This window comes from Lepidochelys olivacea (assembly GCF_965140295.1).
Source record: "Lepidochelys olivacea isolate rLepOli2 genome assembly, chromosome: 1".
Classification (NCBI taxonomy): domain Eukaryota; kingdom Metazoa; phylum Chordata; order Testudines; family Cheloniidae; genus Lepidochelys; species Lepidochelys olivacea.
Window position 1 is genome coordinate 291,180,824 of NC_140411.1, and position 16,043 is coordinate 291,196,866.

The 16,043-nt window shown below is 38.5% G+C and overlaps 1 protein-coding gene across 2 annotated transcripts in view; it reads right to left on the reverse strand.

The window, feature by feature from the left end:
• The window catches only part of LEMD3 (LEM domain containing 3), an 87,647-nt gene that overhangs the window by 33,627 nt on the left and 37,977 nt on the right, over nucleotides 1-16,043 (reverse strand). For both annotated transcript variants that reach the window (XM_084649603.1, XM_084649604.1), the window contains exons 2-3: nucleotides 10,188-10,225; nucleotides 5,866-5,929 (exon numbers count right to left, since the gene is read on the reverse strand). In XM_084649603.1, the coding sequence (XP_084505729.1) occupies nucleotides 5,866-5,929; nucleotides 10,188-10,225 (102 nt within the window). The remainder of the gene's footprint in view (nucleotides 1-5,865; nucleotides 5,930-10,187; nucleotides 10,226-16,043) is intronic.

The window sequence follows — 16,043 nt, forward strand, 5'->3', positions numbered from 1 at the left end:
AGGCCTGCTGCAGTCTGAACAGGGCTCGAACCCGAGAGATCAGGGCATGCCTTGCCTGGGGCAAAGTCCCACTGGGACCCCAACTACTAACCAACTCACACTTAACTACTTAAGAACTACTTAAGACTAACAAAGTGAACTATATACAGTGGCCTTACGGCATGAAGTTCAAAATGGTAGACAATCGCTAGCTCTTGCCAAGCAAGAGAGGCGTTCCGACTGACCACCACAGGCGGTAAAAAGGAACTGAGGGGGCGTAGGGTCGGTGGCATAGGTGCTGGAACTAGGAGTGCAGGGGGTGCTGCAGCACTTGCAGGCTTGAAGTGGTTTCCAGTATATACAGGGTTTACAGTTCGGTTCAATGGCTCTCAGCACCGCACTTTAAAAACTGTTCCAGCACCCCTGGCCGTCAGCACCTGATATACATGGCATGAGTGCGACATTCCAGAGGGCGCCACAGTCGGCACTACGGGTACCACAAACACAAAAATCTCTGATGGCTGTGCACGTGGGTTTGTGCACACCTAGAATGGAATCAACATGAACAAGCACTCAAAGAAGAATGATCCTGGCCTATGACAAAACACAGGAACCTTTTGTGTATCAGGTGTATTGCTATATCGAAGTATATGTTTGAAGGTCAAGGGCTGAAAAACAATTCCCTGAATCTAGAAAAGGAACTAAAGATACCAGATGTCACTATCTTGAACTTTTGAGACCTCACAAATTTGCTTAGGAGTTTTTCTCCACCTTCCACTCTTCTTTGGCATGAGAAAGTACCTCACGTAGAAGCTCCATCTCCTGTGCTGAACAGGGACCAGCTCTATTTCTCCTAAACGAAGAAGGGGGTTTATTTCCTGTCTTAGGAACAACTGAGGAACAGCAATGGGGAATAAGAAGGGAGGGAGGGAAAATGGATTGTAGCCCAATGGTGGCATATCCAGGACTCATTTGTCTGAGGTGATAGGCTCCCCATACTTGCTGGAATTGGGAGAGTTTGTCCCCAAATGGGGGGAGGAGGTAGGCAAATCATTGCAGCTGACAGACTAAAGACAAGGGAGTGGCTAGTATATCTTGTGATAGGCTACTATATCTTGTAAAAATTCAAGATCAGGAACTAGCAGCAAATTGAGGTGAACAAAGAGGAATCAAGATTACTCTGTCCTTCACTAGAGAGGAAAGAAAGAGTAATCTTGATTCCAGAGAATTGCATCAGGTAGAAACTTTGAGCTGTTTGCAATCTACGAAATTTTCTTTTGTTCGCAGGAGTATAGATACCTAACAAATGTAATGTGGCCCTAGAGTCTTAAGAGCATGCAACAACTCATCGATATTCTCTGTGAACAACTTTGGACCATTAAACGGGAGATCCTCCACCATATTCTGGACTTCTCTGGGGGAAACTAGACAACCATAGCGAGGATGCCCTGCACATCACCACTGCTATGGAAATGGAATAGGCTGCAGTATCTGCAGCATCAAGTGCCGCCTAAAGAGATGTCCTGGCCAATAACTGTCCCTCAGATATAGGAGCCTGAAATTGTTCCCTTTGGTCTGGAGAAAGATGTTGAATAAAGGAGCCAAATTTTGCATGATTTGTAAAGTTGTATTTGGGCCATCAGCGCCTAATAATTTGCAGTGCAGAACTGTAGGGTTGCCGATGAGTAAGATTTTCTCCCCAGAAAGTCCAAGCGCTTCTGGTCTACAAGAGGAATCAAGATTACTCTGTACTTCACTAGAGAGGAAAGATAAACCAAGTTAAATTTGCTTTTCAGCACTGACTAAACATTTGAAATTGCTATTGACTCTTCTGGCTTTTATTTAGCCATTGCCCATTAATCTCAAAGCCTGCTTCAAGCACCAAAAATAAAAGGAGCATAAAATGAATCCTAAAAGGAAAATATTTAGGGTTTGGGGGTTTGTTTGTTTTTTGCTTTCTCTTTCAGTTGTTCACCAAGCTGAAGTGTCCAGTATATTTCTCTCCCTCTCCTCCATCAAGGGATGGTAAATGGATTGTTCTGTCATATCTCAAAATCTTCAGTAGGGACATAATCACATACTTCAAAGTCAACTTTATAGCTCAGGTTCAGAAAGTTCTCCTTACTCAAAATGACGAGCTGATACATTTTCCTTTTAAAAAAAATAAATTTGGAAACTGCTTTCTGATTACTAGTAGAGCTTTATGTACAAGGCCTTTGATTCTCTCTATTAATACCAGGGCCTTAGCATAGTCTTCTGTTGAAGTAAAGGCTGAAGGCCTGTGCTTCAATTTTATTTTTGGTTTCTTGTTTGTATTAAGATTAACTTAATATTTAAATAGAGCTTTATCTGAACAAAAAGTTCCACCTACGAGGCTCAAATGCTCATCCAAATCTTTGAGGAAAATTTGGATTTTGTGATCAACTGCTGATTCACATCTGGGTGTGATGTACTGACCCAATGCAATAAGGCAATGGCATTACTAGGCACTAATAAGCTTAAATAAATCTCATGCTTACAGAGTGCACCAAACAGGGCATTAGAGTGGGCAGCTGTTCTGTGTCCTGTGTTTTGGAGAGGGGAGGTGCAAGAGTGGAATGAAGGTAAGGGAACAGGAAAGGATATCTCCAATAGCATAAACTCTTCTTGATTCGCCACAGAAAAGTTCAGCAGTTTAACACCTGGAATGGTTTATAACGTATCAGTCATGCAAAAGCTATTCAAGGTAGAGCGATCAAATAATCCTTGAGATGTGGCTCCTGCCAGAGAATAGTCTAATAAAAAGAAGGGCCGTGTAGAGAAAAATTATGTTTTCAGAAAACAAGTCTCAAAAAGTCACTGGGGTGAGGGACGACTAAATAGGGATACAGTAGGTCTTTTTGGGTTCTACATAAGGAGAGAAGATCTGCTGCAAGATTATTTATGACTGAAGTCCTTTCCATACATGGAGAGATAAACATGCAAACAATTGTAATAATATATGTATACATTTGGGGGAGGGTGTGTGTAATTACACAAACAAATGGAGGAGCCATGTCTTCCTCCATATGATATAGAATCCAACCTTCTGGTTAACAGTACAGAACCTTCTACTACTGTCTTTTAAATAGTTGAAAATGGAATCTTATATAAAAAGAACGTAGGAAACTTAGGAAACTATTAAAAGCTAAAGAGATCAATGAGGCTGCAGCATGAAGCATTCAGTTCAGGAAATGACAAATTTAAGGCTGTGCATGAATGTATGCATTATGATAGCGTAATACCTAATAAGACTTTCTTCATTATGTTGATAAAAGAATGATGCAAACTGAATAGCGAATTGTTCTAAAATCCAGTCACTGGCGATGTTGTACGTGTACAGTGAGCAAGACAGGACCTGCCGCAAGAGGAAGAATGCTCTTGTGAGGAAAGCACTGGACTGGAATCCAAGAGAACTTGTTTTTTTGCTGCTTCTGTCAGATTTCCCATGTGACCCTGTGCAAATCATGCTGTTTTTCAGTCTCATCTATAACATACAGCTATCTGCAAAGTTTGTTTTTTAACGTTTGTGAGGCACTTATGCTATGTTGGGTGCCACAGATGTGTCAACAAAAAATTCTGTATTCGTTTTAAAGTTTGGATGGTGTGCAGTAAATAAGGCACGGGGCCACAAAATGAACAATGAGGATAAAAAAAAATTCAAAAGCAATCTCTTTCACTATGCACCATCCAGTTTATGCACTGAAACAGGCAAGGGTCCTATGGAGAAAACAGTATATAATCAAGCAATGAGATACTGTATTGTAATGCAGTCTCACAAGATGCCAGAGTTGTTCAGACAACTTCACCTTTGCCATTTTCTGATTTTTTAGAGCTTCACTTTGTAACTTTAAGCTTCTTCTAGATTGCTCTAGACAAAAAACACACATTGTTTCTTCATGTGTCATTATGGTTAACTATTTTAACAGTAATTGAAATAATTGTTCCTTTACAGTTTGTCACAAAATATGTATATAAAGGGTTTTACATTAGCACACAGCGTTCTTAATTCAGACTTCTTGTTAATGAACTTGTCTATTTCTCTATGTACATTACAAATAATGCTAACAGAGTGTTTCTAAACATCAGCATGAAAAATATAGCACAGTATACCAGATAAAACAGGTAATTTCTTTTCCAAATGAAGTGGCATATGTTTGTTTAGCTTTTAACAAATATGCCATCTTCCCTACATTACAGCATATTTAGGCATTGAAATAGAACTGGACTGCTTTATTTCCGCAAGGGCCAGTAGATGGAACAGTTCCAGAGCTCTTACCAACACAAAGAAGTTCAAACACTTGTCGTAGGAGACAATTAAGGGGTGATTTGATTACCATCTATAAGTATCTACATGGAGAACAAATATTAGATAATGGGCTCTTCAATCTAGCAGAGAAAGGTATAACACAATCCAATGACTAGAAGTTGAAACTAGACAAATTCAGACGCAGAGTGGATATGATTTAAATCACTAGTCAGGAAGATTCAATTTAATCATGGATTTCTACATAAAAGTGCATTCTTGTTGGTTATTATAAACTTAATACATGTTCCTCTACCTGTGAAGAATTTCATTAAAATATTCCCAAACTGAGTCTCTTTTATGGCCTGCTACCATTACAGGTTTTCCCTTCTAGTGAAAGAATGGTATGGCAGATCTCAAATCAATGAAGGCTACACTCAGAAAGACCTCAAGACTTCTGGAATACGCTGCTCAAACAGTTTTACTTTTGTTACTACTGCCTGTCCCTCCCTTCTCACATTTATCTCCAGACTTCTTCTCCTTGTCCAGATCTATTCCGCCCCCAACAATTTCATTGAACTTTCTGAAACTTTGCACTTTTAGAGAGAGGTAAGGGATTGACTCTGTGTACACAAACTTGCAGAGGGACAATAGGGTTGAGGTTATTTCTCACCTTTATATATTCTTTATTTTAAAGCATTTTTGCTGTTAACAAGCATGTTATCTCTGGAGACACAAATACAGAGTTGGAGAACTGCAAAACTAAGCATCTCGGATGGTATCTTCTAGACTGAGCACTGAGTCCCACTGGGTAGACAGAAAGATTAACCTAAATAATCTATACAGATGCCCCTGGAACCCCATAAGATTGGGTCCCTAATCCATGAACTATTGGAACTCATTTACAAAAGTTTTCTTAAACATTACATGACTATATTGTCTCATACTACAGAATTAGAATTTATCATCCCTATTCTATGATGAGATATCTAAAGATAGATATATTATAGCTCAAAGATTGCTTTGAGGGAAAAAATCTTCTAAAAAAATCTGATTTAAATAAAAATCCAATATTTTTTATTTAAAAAAAAATCATTGATTTTTATCCCCCTGTAATCAGACCAAAAATAAGGTGTAAATTTCTAACAGTGAGCGTAATTAATCATTGGGAAAAAAAATCTACCAAGAATTCTCTATCACTGACTATTTTAAATCAAGATTGGATATTTTTTCTGAAATATATGGTCTATGAATTAGTTTGGATGAAGTTCTACAGCCTATGCTATCTATGCCAGAGTTAAGACTAGATGATCAAAATGGTCCCTTCTGGCCTCAGAATCTTTGAATCCTGCTGAACTAAACCTTAGAGAATGTCAAGATAAAAAAGGTTACATGCTTGAAAAGGCAGCTTATGTGATTTAGAACTGGGACTCCTAATCTCCCTATTCACAGTATATGAATAACACCTAGTGATTTCAACAGAGTTAAATCATTTGTATCTTGCAACCAAGAATCTGGGCCCCGGGATTTTATCTATTGCCACAAACACTGCCTGCATATATATTAAGTTGCATTTATAATTATTATTCTCTTATAGTCAATATTAAATTTTAAAAACATACCTGCTACTTGTGCCAATCTATCATGAAGTTTATATAAGCTGTTCATCAGACTTCTTTCGTTTGTCTGGAATTAAAAAAGCTGGTTAACATTAAGAATTTACAGCTTCACAAGAAAAATTCATTTTTCATCTACTGAGAACCTAAAGCTATTTACAGTAAAATAGTATTTTATCTACAGAATTAGATAAGACAGCCAAATGGTGTTTTGTGCATCAAAAAGACAGTATCAACTGATTTTGCATTTATCTGTATCCATTCAAGGTATAATCTTTTATTGAGCTATTTTAAACTAGTTCTTGGAATTAGAGAGGAAAATTATAGAAAACAGATTGACAATTTAGGTGGTTGCACTGTTCTCTCTAACATAGTACTAAAACAATACCCCAGAATGGTCTTAATAGGTATTAAAAACTTGGAGGTGCTAACTTTCACAAAAAAATTAAACAAAGCCCCTGGATATTTATTCTCATTAAAGGTCCTATGACACTTTAGGCAAAACAAGGTACATTAACCATCCCAGATGAATTTCTATTCAACTAACTATGTTCTATTCATGGGAAATTCAGGCCAAAATTAGACTTTTAGAAAGGCCAGAACAAAAACTCATTATTACACTGGCGACCCTCAAACTTGACTGACTTATTTTGCATGAAAGAAAAGCTGTGGCATCTAAATTGTAAAGGTGGGAGGAAAGACAATTCTAGAGGCAGAATGATCTTGTGGACAAAGGAGAAGAATAGGAGTCAGGAATAGAGAATGATGTAAATTGAGTAGTGAATTATTCTAATATCTCCTGTTACTGCAGGTATGCCCAATTTGTGTGTGACCTTAGGCAAATCATTTAACACCTGACTCAATTTTTCTAACTGTACAATAGTTTTAATACCTCCTTTGCAGGAATTTTATAAGACTGAGTTATTATTAGTGCTCGTAAAGTGCTTTGCAATTCTCAGATAGCAGGCACTCTTTAAAGTGCAAAATGTTTAAGTGTATGTGGTAACTAAACACTTTTCAAAAACACTATTCTCGAGCATATAACTTGTGTTTTCTACTTCACCACCACAATATTTTCAATTTAACAATTAGCTCAGGCATATGAGGTTTAGAGTAGAATCTCTTATTTTTGTATATCGCAACATGAAGACTAGTTTTTGTACTCTTCATTCTCAGTTTCTCAAATCTGAATTAGTTTAATGAAGGAAAAATACATTCAGATACTTATATTCCTTTCTCCTACTTCAGACACAAAGCTCTGCACCTAGGTGATTACACAGTAACTTCCACCAATTCAAAAGATTTAATTTAATTATTTTTTTTTTAAGTCAGTAGTGCACAGACATGCCCACACAAGTTTCAATCTCACCCCTAACATAAATGAACTGATAGATCCTTCATGTCAGACCAGTAGTTACCATCTCTCCACGAGTAAAATTTTGCAAGAGTAGTAGTGTTTATCCTTCAGTCCAGGCCAGATTCAAGTATATGCAGAAAGTCTACTTAAGTTTCTGCAGTTTACAGTGAAATCATCATTTGTATCCAAAATTAAAAAAAAGTATGTAACTTTCTGGAATTTTGCCACAGAAGTGGCTGCACTTCAACAGTGTGTGTTGTGTAGCATCTCACCACAGAAATGGATGAATTTGAGCAGTTTGGACTACATAGTCTTTTGATCCCTCAGAATTAAAGATGTTCTATTAGGATGAGTTACTTGTCAGTAGCTGCATATATTATGTCTGTACATCTCCATTTGCAGCATGTAAGCTGTGCTATTAGCGCTGAACTATTTAGAAAAAAAAGCATCTAAACTATTTAGAAAAAAAAGCATCTAGAGAATATTTTCTGGAAAGCCAGTTTTGTAAGTCTTCAGGGCATGATGCAATGTACACCGTTTCTTTGATGGATCATGAAGACACTGGCATTGTTGGGTAGGGCAGGGTGTAGGACTTCGGAGATTGTGCATGTGGTTAATTTCAGTTACATTTATGTTGTTGCTGTACATGATGGATTTATTTTAACTTATTTCTTAAAAAAACTGTTAAGTGCACCCAGAACAATGGATTGGGGTTCTTTTATTGTACTCTGTATACATCTAAATAATATCTCATGAATATTTTATCAGTAAGCCACTAGGAGAACGAGTGAAGAGTAATTAAACGAAGACTGAAGATCTATTTCCCTAAATACGCATGACAGTGAGATGCCAAATAAGATACGGAAGGCCTACCATTGTCAGTTGTAATGGAGATTTTGTTCAGTATCTTGTTAAAGAAGTCCATTTTCACTGCAGCATACATTAAGCAGCACTCCTTACCAAAGAAAGTTTATCAATGCTTGAAATAATGAAGGTACGAACAGAAAAGTTGAGAATTTCATTGTTACTGGAGCTCTTAAATGTAGTCACAGTGCAAGATTCCTACAGACAGAAGCATCAGATGTCTAAACTGAAATCACATTCTTATTTCAGAAAAGAGAAGACGGATTAGTTTTACATAATCTGCAATGGTTGAATGACTTGTTGGCTTTATTCAACAACCACAAACTAAATGTAAAACTTCAAGGGTCAAGGAATGATTGTTATCAAACACAGTGGCTACTAAGATTATGAAGAGAAAATGGAACTACTCAAGATGACTGATACTAGAAAAAGAAAAGAAGTACTTGTGGCACCTTAGAGACTAACCAATTTATTTGAGCATAAGCTTTCGTGAGCTACAGCTCCCTCCACTGAATGCATCCGATGAAGTGAGTTGTAGCTCACGAAAGCTTATGCTCAAATAAATTGGTTAGTCTCTAAGGTGCCACAAGTACTCCTTTTCTTTTTGCCAATACAGACTAACATGGCTGCTACTCTGAAACCTGATACTGGAAAGTTAAAATACTTCTCTTCATTGACTAAACATCTGAACAATTCAGCATTCATGGGCCGTGCTGGCAACATAATAATGCACTAGACGTTCAGATGTAACTGGGAATCTTACCGGGAGTTTAGGATCTGACAGCTAGAAAACATGTAATGACCCAAGAGCCACACAGGATCAAATACCTCCAAATACCAGATTTCAAAAAGTTTTATCTCAACAACCTGGAGATGGAGATTGTCAACTTCCTAGAGAATATTTTATAGAAAACCAAGTTTGTTTATTTCATTTCCCAGATGGAAAATAGCGAACATAAAACAAAAATCAACTTACGAACAAAGTTTGGCACTTAGAACACACTGTTCAATTCTTTTGTTTCTATGAGAAAAAGAAGCCACCTATAGCTTTGTAGATAATCTCTTGTTCAAAGTACTTGTGAGAACTGTTTTCATGAATCAATTTAATGTCGGACAATAAAAATCAATCAACAAATGATGTGGATTAGAAGGAGGGGAATTGGAGAGCATAACCCTTCTGGCTAATGAACAATCCATAGTAATTCTACTCTATACTAGAAGGAAACTGACAAGATTCCCAGAAGGAAAGGGAAAAGCCTAAGGGACAGGATGAGAAACTGAAAACAAGTTCTTGGGTTGTCAGTCAAATCTGGTGCCCAAGAGACTATAATGTCAAAAGGATCGTGTCTCTTCCTGCAGTGTTTATGGGCCTTTCTACTGGACTGCTTGGAAGAAGGCATTCTGAGGTGAAAGACAGTATCCTGCAACATCAGGCCAGTATTTCCAAGAAGATTGCATCAGTCAGAGATCTGGTTGCCAACTTCATATTACAACATACAGACACCTCAGAGTAGGTCCACCTCAGAAATTGTTGTCCCAGTTCTCTAGCTGAAAAAGTCAATATCATGATGGAAGAGAACCAATGTGGAATAGAGGGACAAATTCTCTTCAGTGAAATCCACCTTCTGAAACCCTTCCTCGTGAACCAAGATCAAGGAGCTTTTTCAGAAGTAGAAAGAGCTTAATCTCCTGATATTTCACACAGGTTATTTTTTTCTAACTTTAAAACACTATCCAAGTCAGATTTGGGTTTTGTAGAATTAAGCTTAACAACCTGAAGACTAATACAATTCTTTCCAGGATTTTACAATACAAGCACTGCAGGATTTTTTTTACACTCTTTCAATCCTATTTGTTTTAGGTGTAATGTAACTAGCATTTTTAAGCTAATAATGGTTTTAGTTCCTAGGTCTTGCAGTAGCCATTTGTGTAACATAACAGTAGCTTACTTAATTGTCTCACTGTCCTGTATGACACAGTGACCTCTGCTAAAAGCATGCAATACATTCCAAAATCTCATACACCTTAATTCTTGGTGTTTGCACTGACTTCATACAAATATCTAACAAAACATAAATCACAATGTATTATAATCATATTTACTTACTTTTATTTCTTCAAGCTGCTCACTGAAGGGATTTTTAACTATTAAGGGTAAAAAAAGAACTTCATTAGTTCACTCATTGTCTGGCTTGTAGATGGTAATAAAATATATCACTATTATAGTCTCTTAGCACATAAAATTTCATAGTGTATAAAGGTAATTACATAGATATTTTTAGGGACAATCCTATCTTTAAATTTATGCTAAATGAGAATCAGCTACAGCAGCAGTTTATTGGACTAGGATGCAAATTCTGTCATCTCAGCAGCTAGGAGCTATAATTAGCCATATAGCTATTTAAACTGTTTTCAACAACCACCTCAATATGAATATAAAAATAAAGAGTGGTTTAGCAAACCCAAAACAAACTTCAAAAGTGATTCAACTATTACACTTAAATAACGGAATTTTGCGGAGCTAGACATTTTCACAGTATATAGTGTAAACAATGCAAACGTATTTCAACATGCATTCTTATTCAATGAAAACCCCTGCATGACAACATCATACCCCTCTCAAAAGCATTTCTTTAAGAGACACTACTTTGAGAGATTCTCAAATGAATAGGGAAATATAGGTCTGCTTACAACAGGAAGTAACGTATTTTTGACAGGACAATTTCCACAGTTCATTTAAGCTGCAGTTAATCTGCTTTCCCCAGCTACAGTGAATGCCTTTGGAGCCAGAAGAAGCGGATTTTAGACAAATTATAACCAGAAATAAAGTACAAATTTTGAATATGGAACATTCAAGGGATGTGGTGAATTCCCCATCACTTGAAATCTTTAAAGAATCCAAAGTATAAAACAGGATTACTCAGGTGTGTAAACTGCAACATTTGTGGTTTTTTAAAATGCATCATCACTTTGCTACAAAATCTAAATTTTCATTTAAAAGGTGAAATCTCTAGACCTTCTGTTTACAAAGAACTTCAGAAACATTAGCCAAACATTAATTGGTGCAGCCCTTTCCACCCGCATCTGTAGACACCTTGAACCTTTTCTGGGATATGTAAACTGCCCCCATTCATACCTGAAGTCCAATGGTAATTTCAAGTGTGAAAGTTAGCTATTTCACTACTGATCATTTCGGTAAAAACAGAGTGTTAATGTTCTCTGTCACTGTTTAATGTTGTGGCAAATATTTAGAGTATAGTGGGGCATCATCTAGCTCCAGTCAAGGGTTTCTGGACCAAGGAACAAGAAATTCAAACCCCTTATGACTGAAACTTAAAGTGACTGCTGCTTCTGCCCAAGAAAGGAAGGATGGGTGAAAGAAAAAAAAAGAAAAAATGCATCACAGTATAAAACTGAACTTAATATTAAAGTGAACACAACCAAAGAATATTTTGGTGATTGAACTAGGGTTTGGGTCAATAAGGGGGGAAAAGGACAAGTGCTACAGAATTCTATGCACTTCCCATAATTTAGGCCCAATTTGCTAGATGGGACATGAGTATTTTCCCTTAGCCAAAGTAGGTGAATCTTACTGTTTGTGAAATAGAGATTTCAGCACTGGCAGGAGCCTGTGAAAAAAAATGCAAGATTCTCCATACTACAGTCTTCAATATTTCCATGCTTTCTAAGCCCCTCTTGCACAAAAACTATCAATTGTTCCAATGCATGAAATGATCAAAGTGGAGGAATTTAAATTAAGGTAATTTCATTATCTCCTCCAAATCTGTCTGTAACCTGGAATACAGTGACACAGAGAATCATGCAAGTATGACCCATCTTAATTCCTAGATGTATGACCTTGCATTTGGCTATATTAAAATGCTCAACTTACCAAGCAATTCAGATCAGTCTGTATAACTGATCTGTCCCCATCATATTTACCACTTCTCTAATATGTCCTCTGCAAGCTTACCAGCAGTGATTTTTACATTTTCTTTCAGATCATTCATGAGGATACTGAATTGGGCCAAGCAGAGACTACAACATGCCATTAGCAACACCCTAAAGGATGATGATTCTCCTTTTACAATTACTTTTTGCAATCTATCAGTTAACCAGTAACCAGGTTTTAATTAATTTAATACGGACTACATGGATATTATATAGGGCTAATTTTTATTAGAATGCCATACAGGACAAGTCATATACCTTACAGAAGTTGAAACATTATGCTAACAGTCAATTTATCAACCAAACTTGTAATCTCATAAAAAGACCTATTTTCCTTATAGCCTTGTTGATTGGCGTTACACTACCATCCCTTTAATTTTTTTTTTTTTTTTTTTTTTAACTGATTACAACCAAATCAGCCTTTTTCATGGTTTTGCGCAGGATCTACATCAGGATAATCGACTTAGTCAGCCGTCTCACTCTGTTTACCCTTTTTAAAAAAATGGCCTAACACTAGCTTTGTCCCAGTCCTCTGAATTTTCTCAGTGTTCCAATAATTGTTAAAAAACAACACTAATGGTTCAAAAAGCTCCTTGATGCTTTTTTTTTTTTTTTAAAAGATTTTGGAGTGCAAGTTATCTTGTCCTGACTACGTTAATAAGTTTAACCTTATAACTACTGCTTAACGTCCTCCTAGTTACTAACAGAAGATAAATTATTTCCTTATCACTCCAAAATATGAATCCTTCATTCTGTTTCTCTCCAAATACAGAACAGAAATATTTAATACTTCTGTATCTTGTATCCTCCCCTTAATCTCTGTACAAACCTCCCAGAGAGATCAGTGGGGAGCTGTTGTGGATTGAAGAAAGTATGAAATCCTTAATTTATATCCTGACCCCCAGACCATCAACATAGTATCTGCCCTCTCCTCTCGAGGAATTTGACAGCTCTTCGAGACTGATCCACTGGAGCAGGGATTGTCCATCAATCTTTCTCCACACTAAGCTTATTGTTGGTGCTTAATTATCAGTTTCTGCAGGATTACAAGATTCCATCTTAATTATGTTTCTAATTTTACAGCTGTGGAGATAACTTTCCAGGGTGTGAACACAATGGAAATTACTGCAAGTGTCATCTTCCTAAATCAGCTGACAGACCCAATGCCTCTGATTATGACAGCTATACCCAACTGCAGCAGAGTATGGTATCAAGACAGTTTCACTGTTGTTTGGAACCCTATGGGTACTACTTAAACTAATCAGAATCATGCCAATTTTATTCTGCTACTGGGGGAAACAATCACCTGGAGCAAACAGACATACAGGAGTTGTGTGTGTGAGAGGAACTCCCCGAGACAGACTGGGGAAACAGATGAGGAAGCAGCGTTTACCCCAATACACATAATATTAGCCAGCAGGTTCTGAGCAAAAGGGAAGGAGGAAAACCTCTCTCCTTCCCAGCAGCCAGGGGATGGGGCCTATGGATATATCAAACATTCAGCCAAATAAATTAAAGTCTCTGAGCAGATCCAAGGACAACATTCTCATAGGAAATTCTATTTAGGATGGCAGGGTCACTGCCCCTAAACTTTACTGGAGTCACCACACACATCCTCTCTAGTTTATTTCTCTAACTAGTAGGTATCCAGTAAGCCTTGGCTGGGAACCCAAGAAGGAACTGGGAGGCAGGGCCAGCCAGCAGACTACTGGTAAAGTTTTCAAAAAAGCAACTTAAGCACTTTTGAAAATTTTACCCAATGGCAATTAAAGTAAAGGAGGAAAATGAGATTGGGGGAAAGGGGCGGGAGGGAGGGGAAAAGGCCTGTAAAAGAGAGACTCTAGTCTAGACAGCTGTTATCAGAGGAATACAGCTCAACAAGAATGTCAAGAACCCTTACATCAGAGAATTTGCATGCCTTACTGGAGGACTAGGCTGAAAACATGAATTGCATTTCACTAGAAGTCCCTAAAAGGTTTAGAACCTAAGAGAGACTGCCTCACTCCCTGTGAAGCAGAGATCAGCAGAAGCACCTGGCCCAGAGCCCCCTCGATATAAAGCAGGGTTATTTTCTGCGGCCCGCCAGCTCCTGGCAGCCCCCCCAGCATTTACCTAGAGCAGCTCTGACCCGGCATACACCGGGGGCAGGGCAGGCTCCCTCCCTCCCTGCCCCCGCGCCACTCCGGGAAGCAGCCAGGGGGAGGTTCCTCGTTCCCAGCCAATGGGAGCTTCGGGGGAGGTATCTGGAGGAGCGCCCAGGGCAACACACGGACCCCTGTGCCCTCCCCCAGCCCCCACAGGTCCCAGCTGCTTCCCGGAGCGGCGCAGGGGCAGGGCGGGCAGGCAGGGAGCCTGTCCTGCTCCCAGTGCGCACTGGGCCGGACCTGCCCCCCGAACCTCTCCTGCAGCTGAATCCCCTGCTCTGAGCCCCCTGCTGCACCCCACACCCCTCCTACACCCCAACCCACCCTGCACCCTAACCCCCTGCCCTGAGCCCCCTGACGCACCACGCACTCCTCCTGCACCCCCTGGGGGCAGGGAGGGGGCAGAATTGGGGTGGGGATTTCAGGGAAGAGCTAGAGGGAGATTTGATGAATATCTATAAGCAATCTTTGTGTGTGTTTTTAACTTATGGGATAGATATCTAAAGCCTAAGATAATCATAAAAAGTGTAAGTTCTTAATAAAAAGATGAAACTGTAGGCAAATTGCAGAGGTTTATGAACATGAAACGGAAGTCATAACGTTTCAGGTGATGAACCTCAATTATGGAGCTCACTCCTGCCAGACACACATTACAGGTCCTTCCACATTCAGACGAAATGCAAAAAACTCATCTGACTTGGCTTTTCACCCAAGATCTTCAGACACATGCACACAAACAAAATTATCTGTAAAGGATATATTGAATGAGTGCTCCACAGTGTACATTTTCTTCCTCTCTGCATAGTAGTAAGAACACTGCTGATGCTCAAATAAAGTAAGATTCTTTCTTACCAGGAACACCCTTATCACCAGCCTGGCACTAGAATCACTGGGTTTAGCTAAGTACCTATCCTTGAATTAAAAGGCAACAGAAAGAGAACTGGCTCTCTTACAGCAATTCGCACCAGATCGCTATACCACATCCTGCAGATCAAACTGAGGTGACCATTACTGGCTAGGCAGACACAATATTACAGCCCCGCTAAACTCCTCACCTACAGTAAACACTTATTTTAAAGATTTTTTTTTAAAAAATCAAAATCTGTCATGGTAAATGGCAGGCAAATATTCAGAACAGTTTTGCAGAGCAATTCTTGCAGTTGCAGTTAGGATTTTCAGATTCTTGGGTAAGTTTGTCTTTGGGCCCAGAATACACTGAATTTGACACATTTTCCTCTGCATTTTCCATCCATTTCTGAAAAGGGAACACCTGAGAGCAGAACCTCCATTTCCATGCATGAAATCTTGACCTGCTAAAATCATCTGCTGAACAATTATTTCCTCTTACCAAACTACTGTAATGTAAGCAAATTTCTTTCTGTTCATGATAAAAGTAGGAGCTTCTCTCACAAAGATACTGGCTGTTCAGAGACAACACCATAAATTATTACTATTAGATTATCACCTTTGCATATTGTGACATTAAGAACAGCACAAGTGCAGAAGGCGAGTGGCACCTGGATAACAGCTAATGAATTTCAGATGGCTTAACCAGTTCTACTTTACCCCAACCCTTTTTAATGCCATGAAATGTATCTGATAAGCGGCATGCAAGGTATCAATGAAAAGCTCATTACTCACTAGTTATTAATATCATCATATAACATAGGTGCAAGCAACTGATGCAAACAGCTTGATGTAAACTGAAATAATAATTCTTAAAATATCTTTGCCAGCCAAGCAGGAGTTACCCCACCCTAGACAACGGAATGCGGTTTCCCCACCTCGGTATTAATTCCAAAGTACTTCGAAAGGCAATGAGAATGCATTTACATATTGCATAAACATCAACCTAACAAGGGATGGAG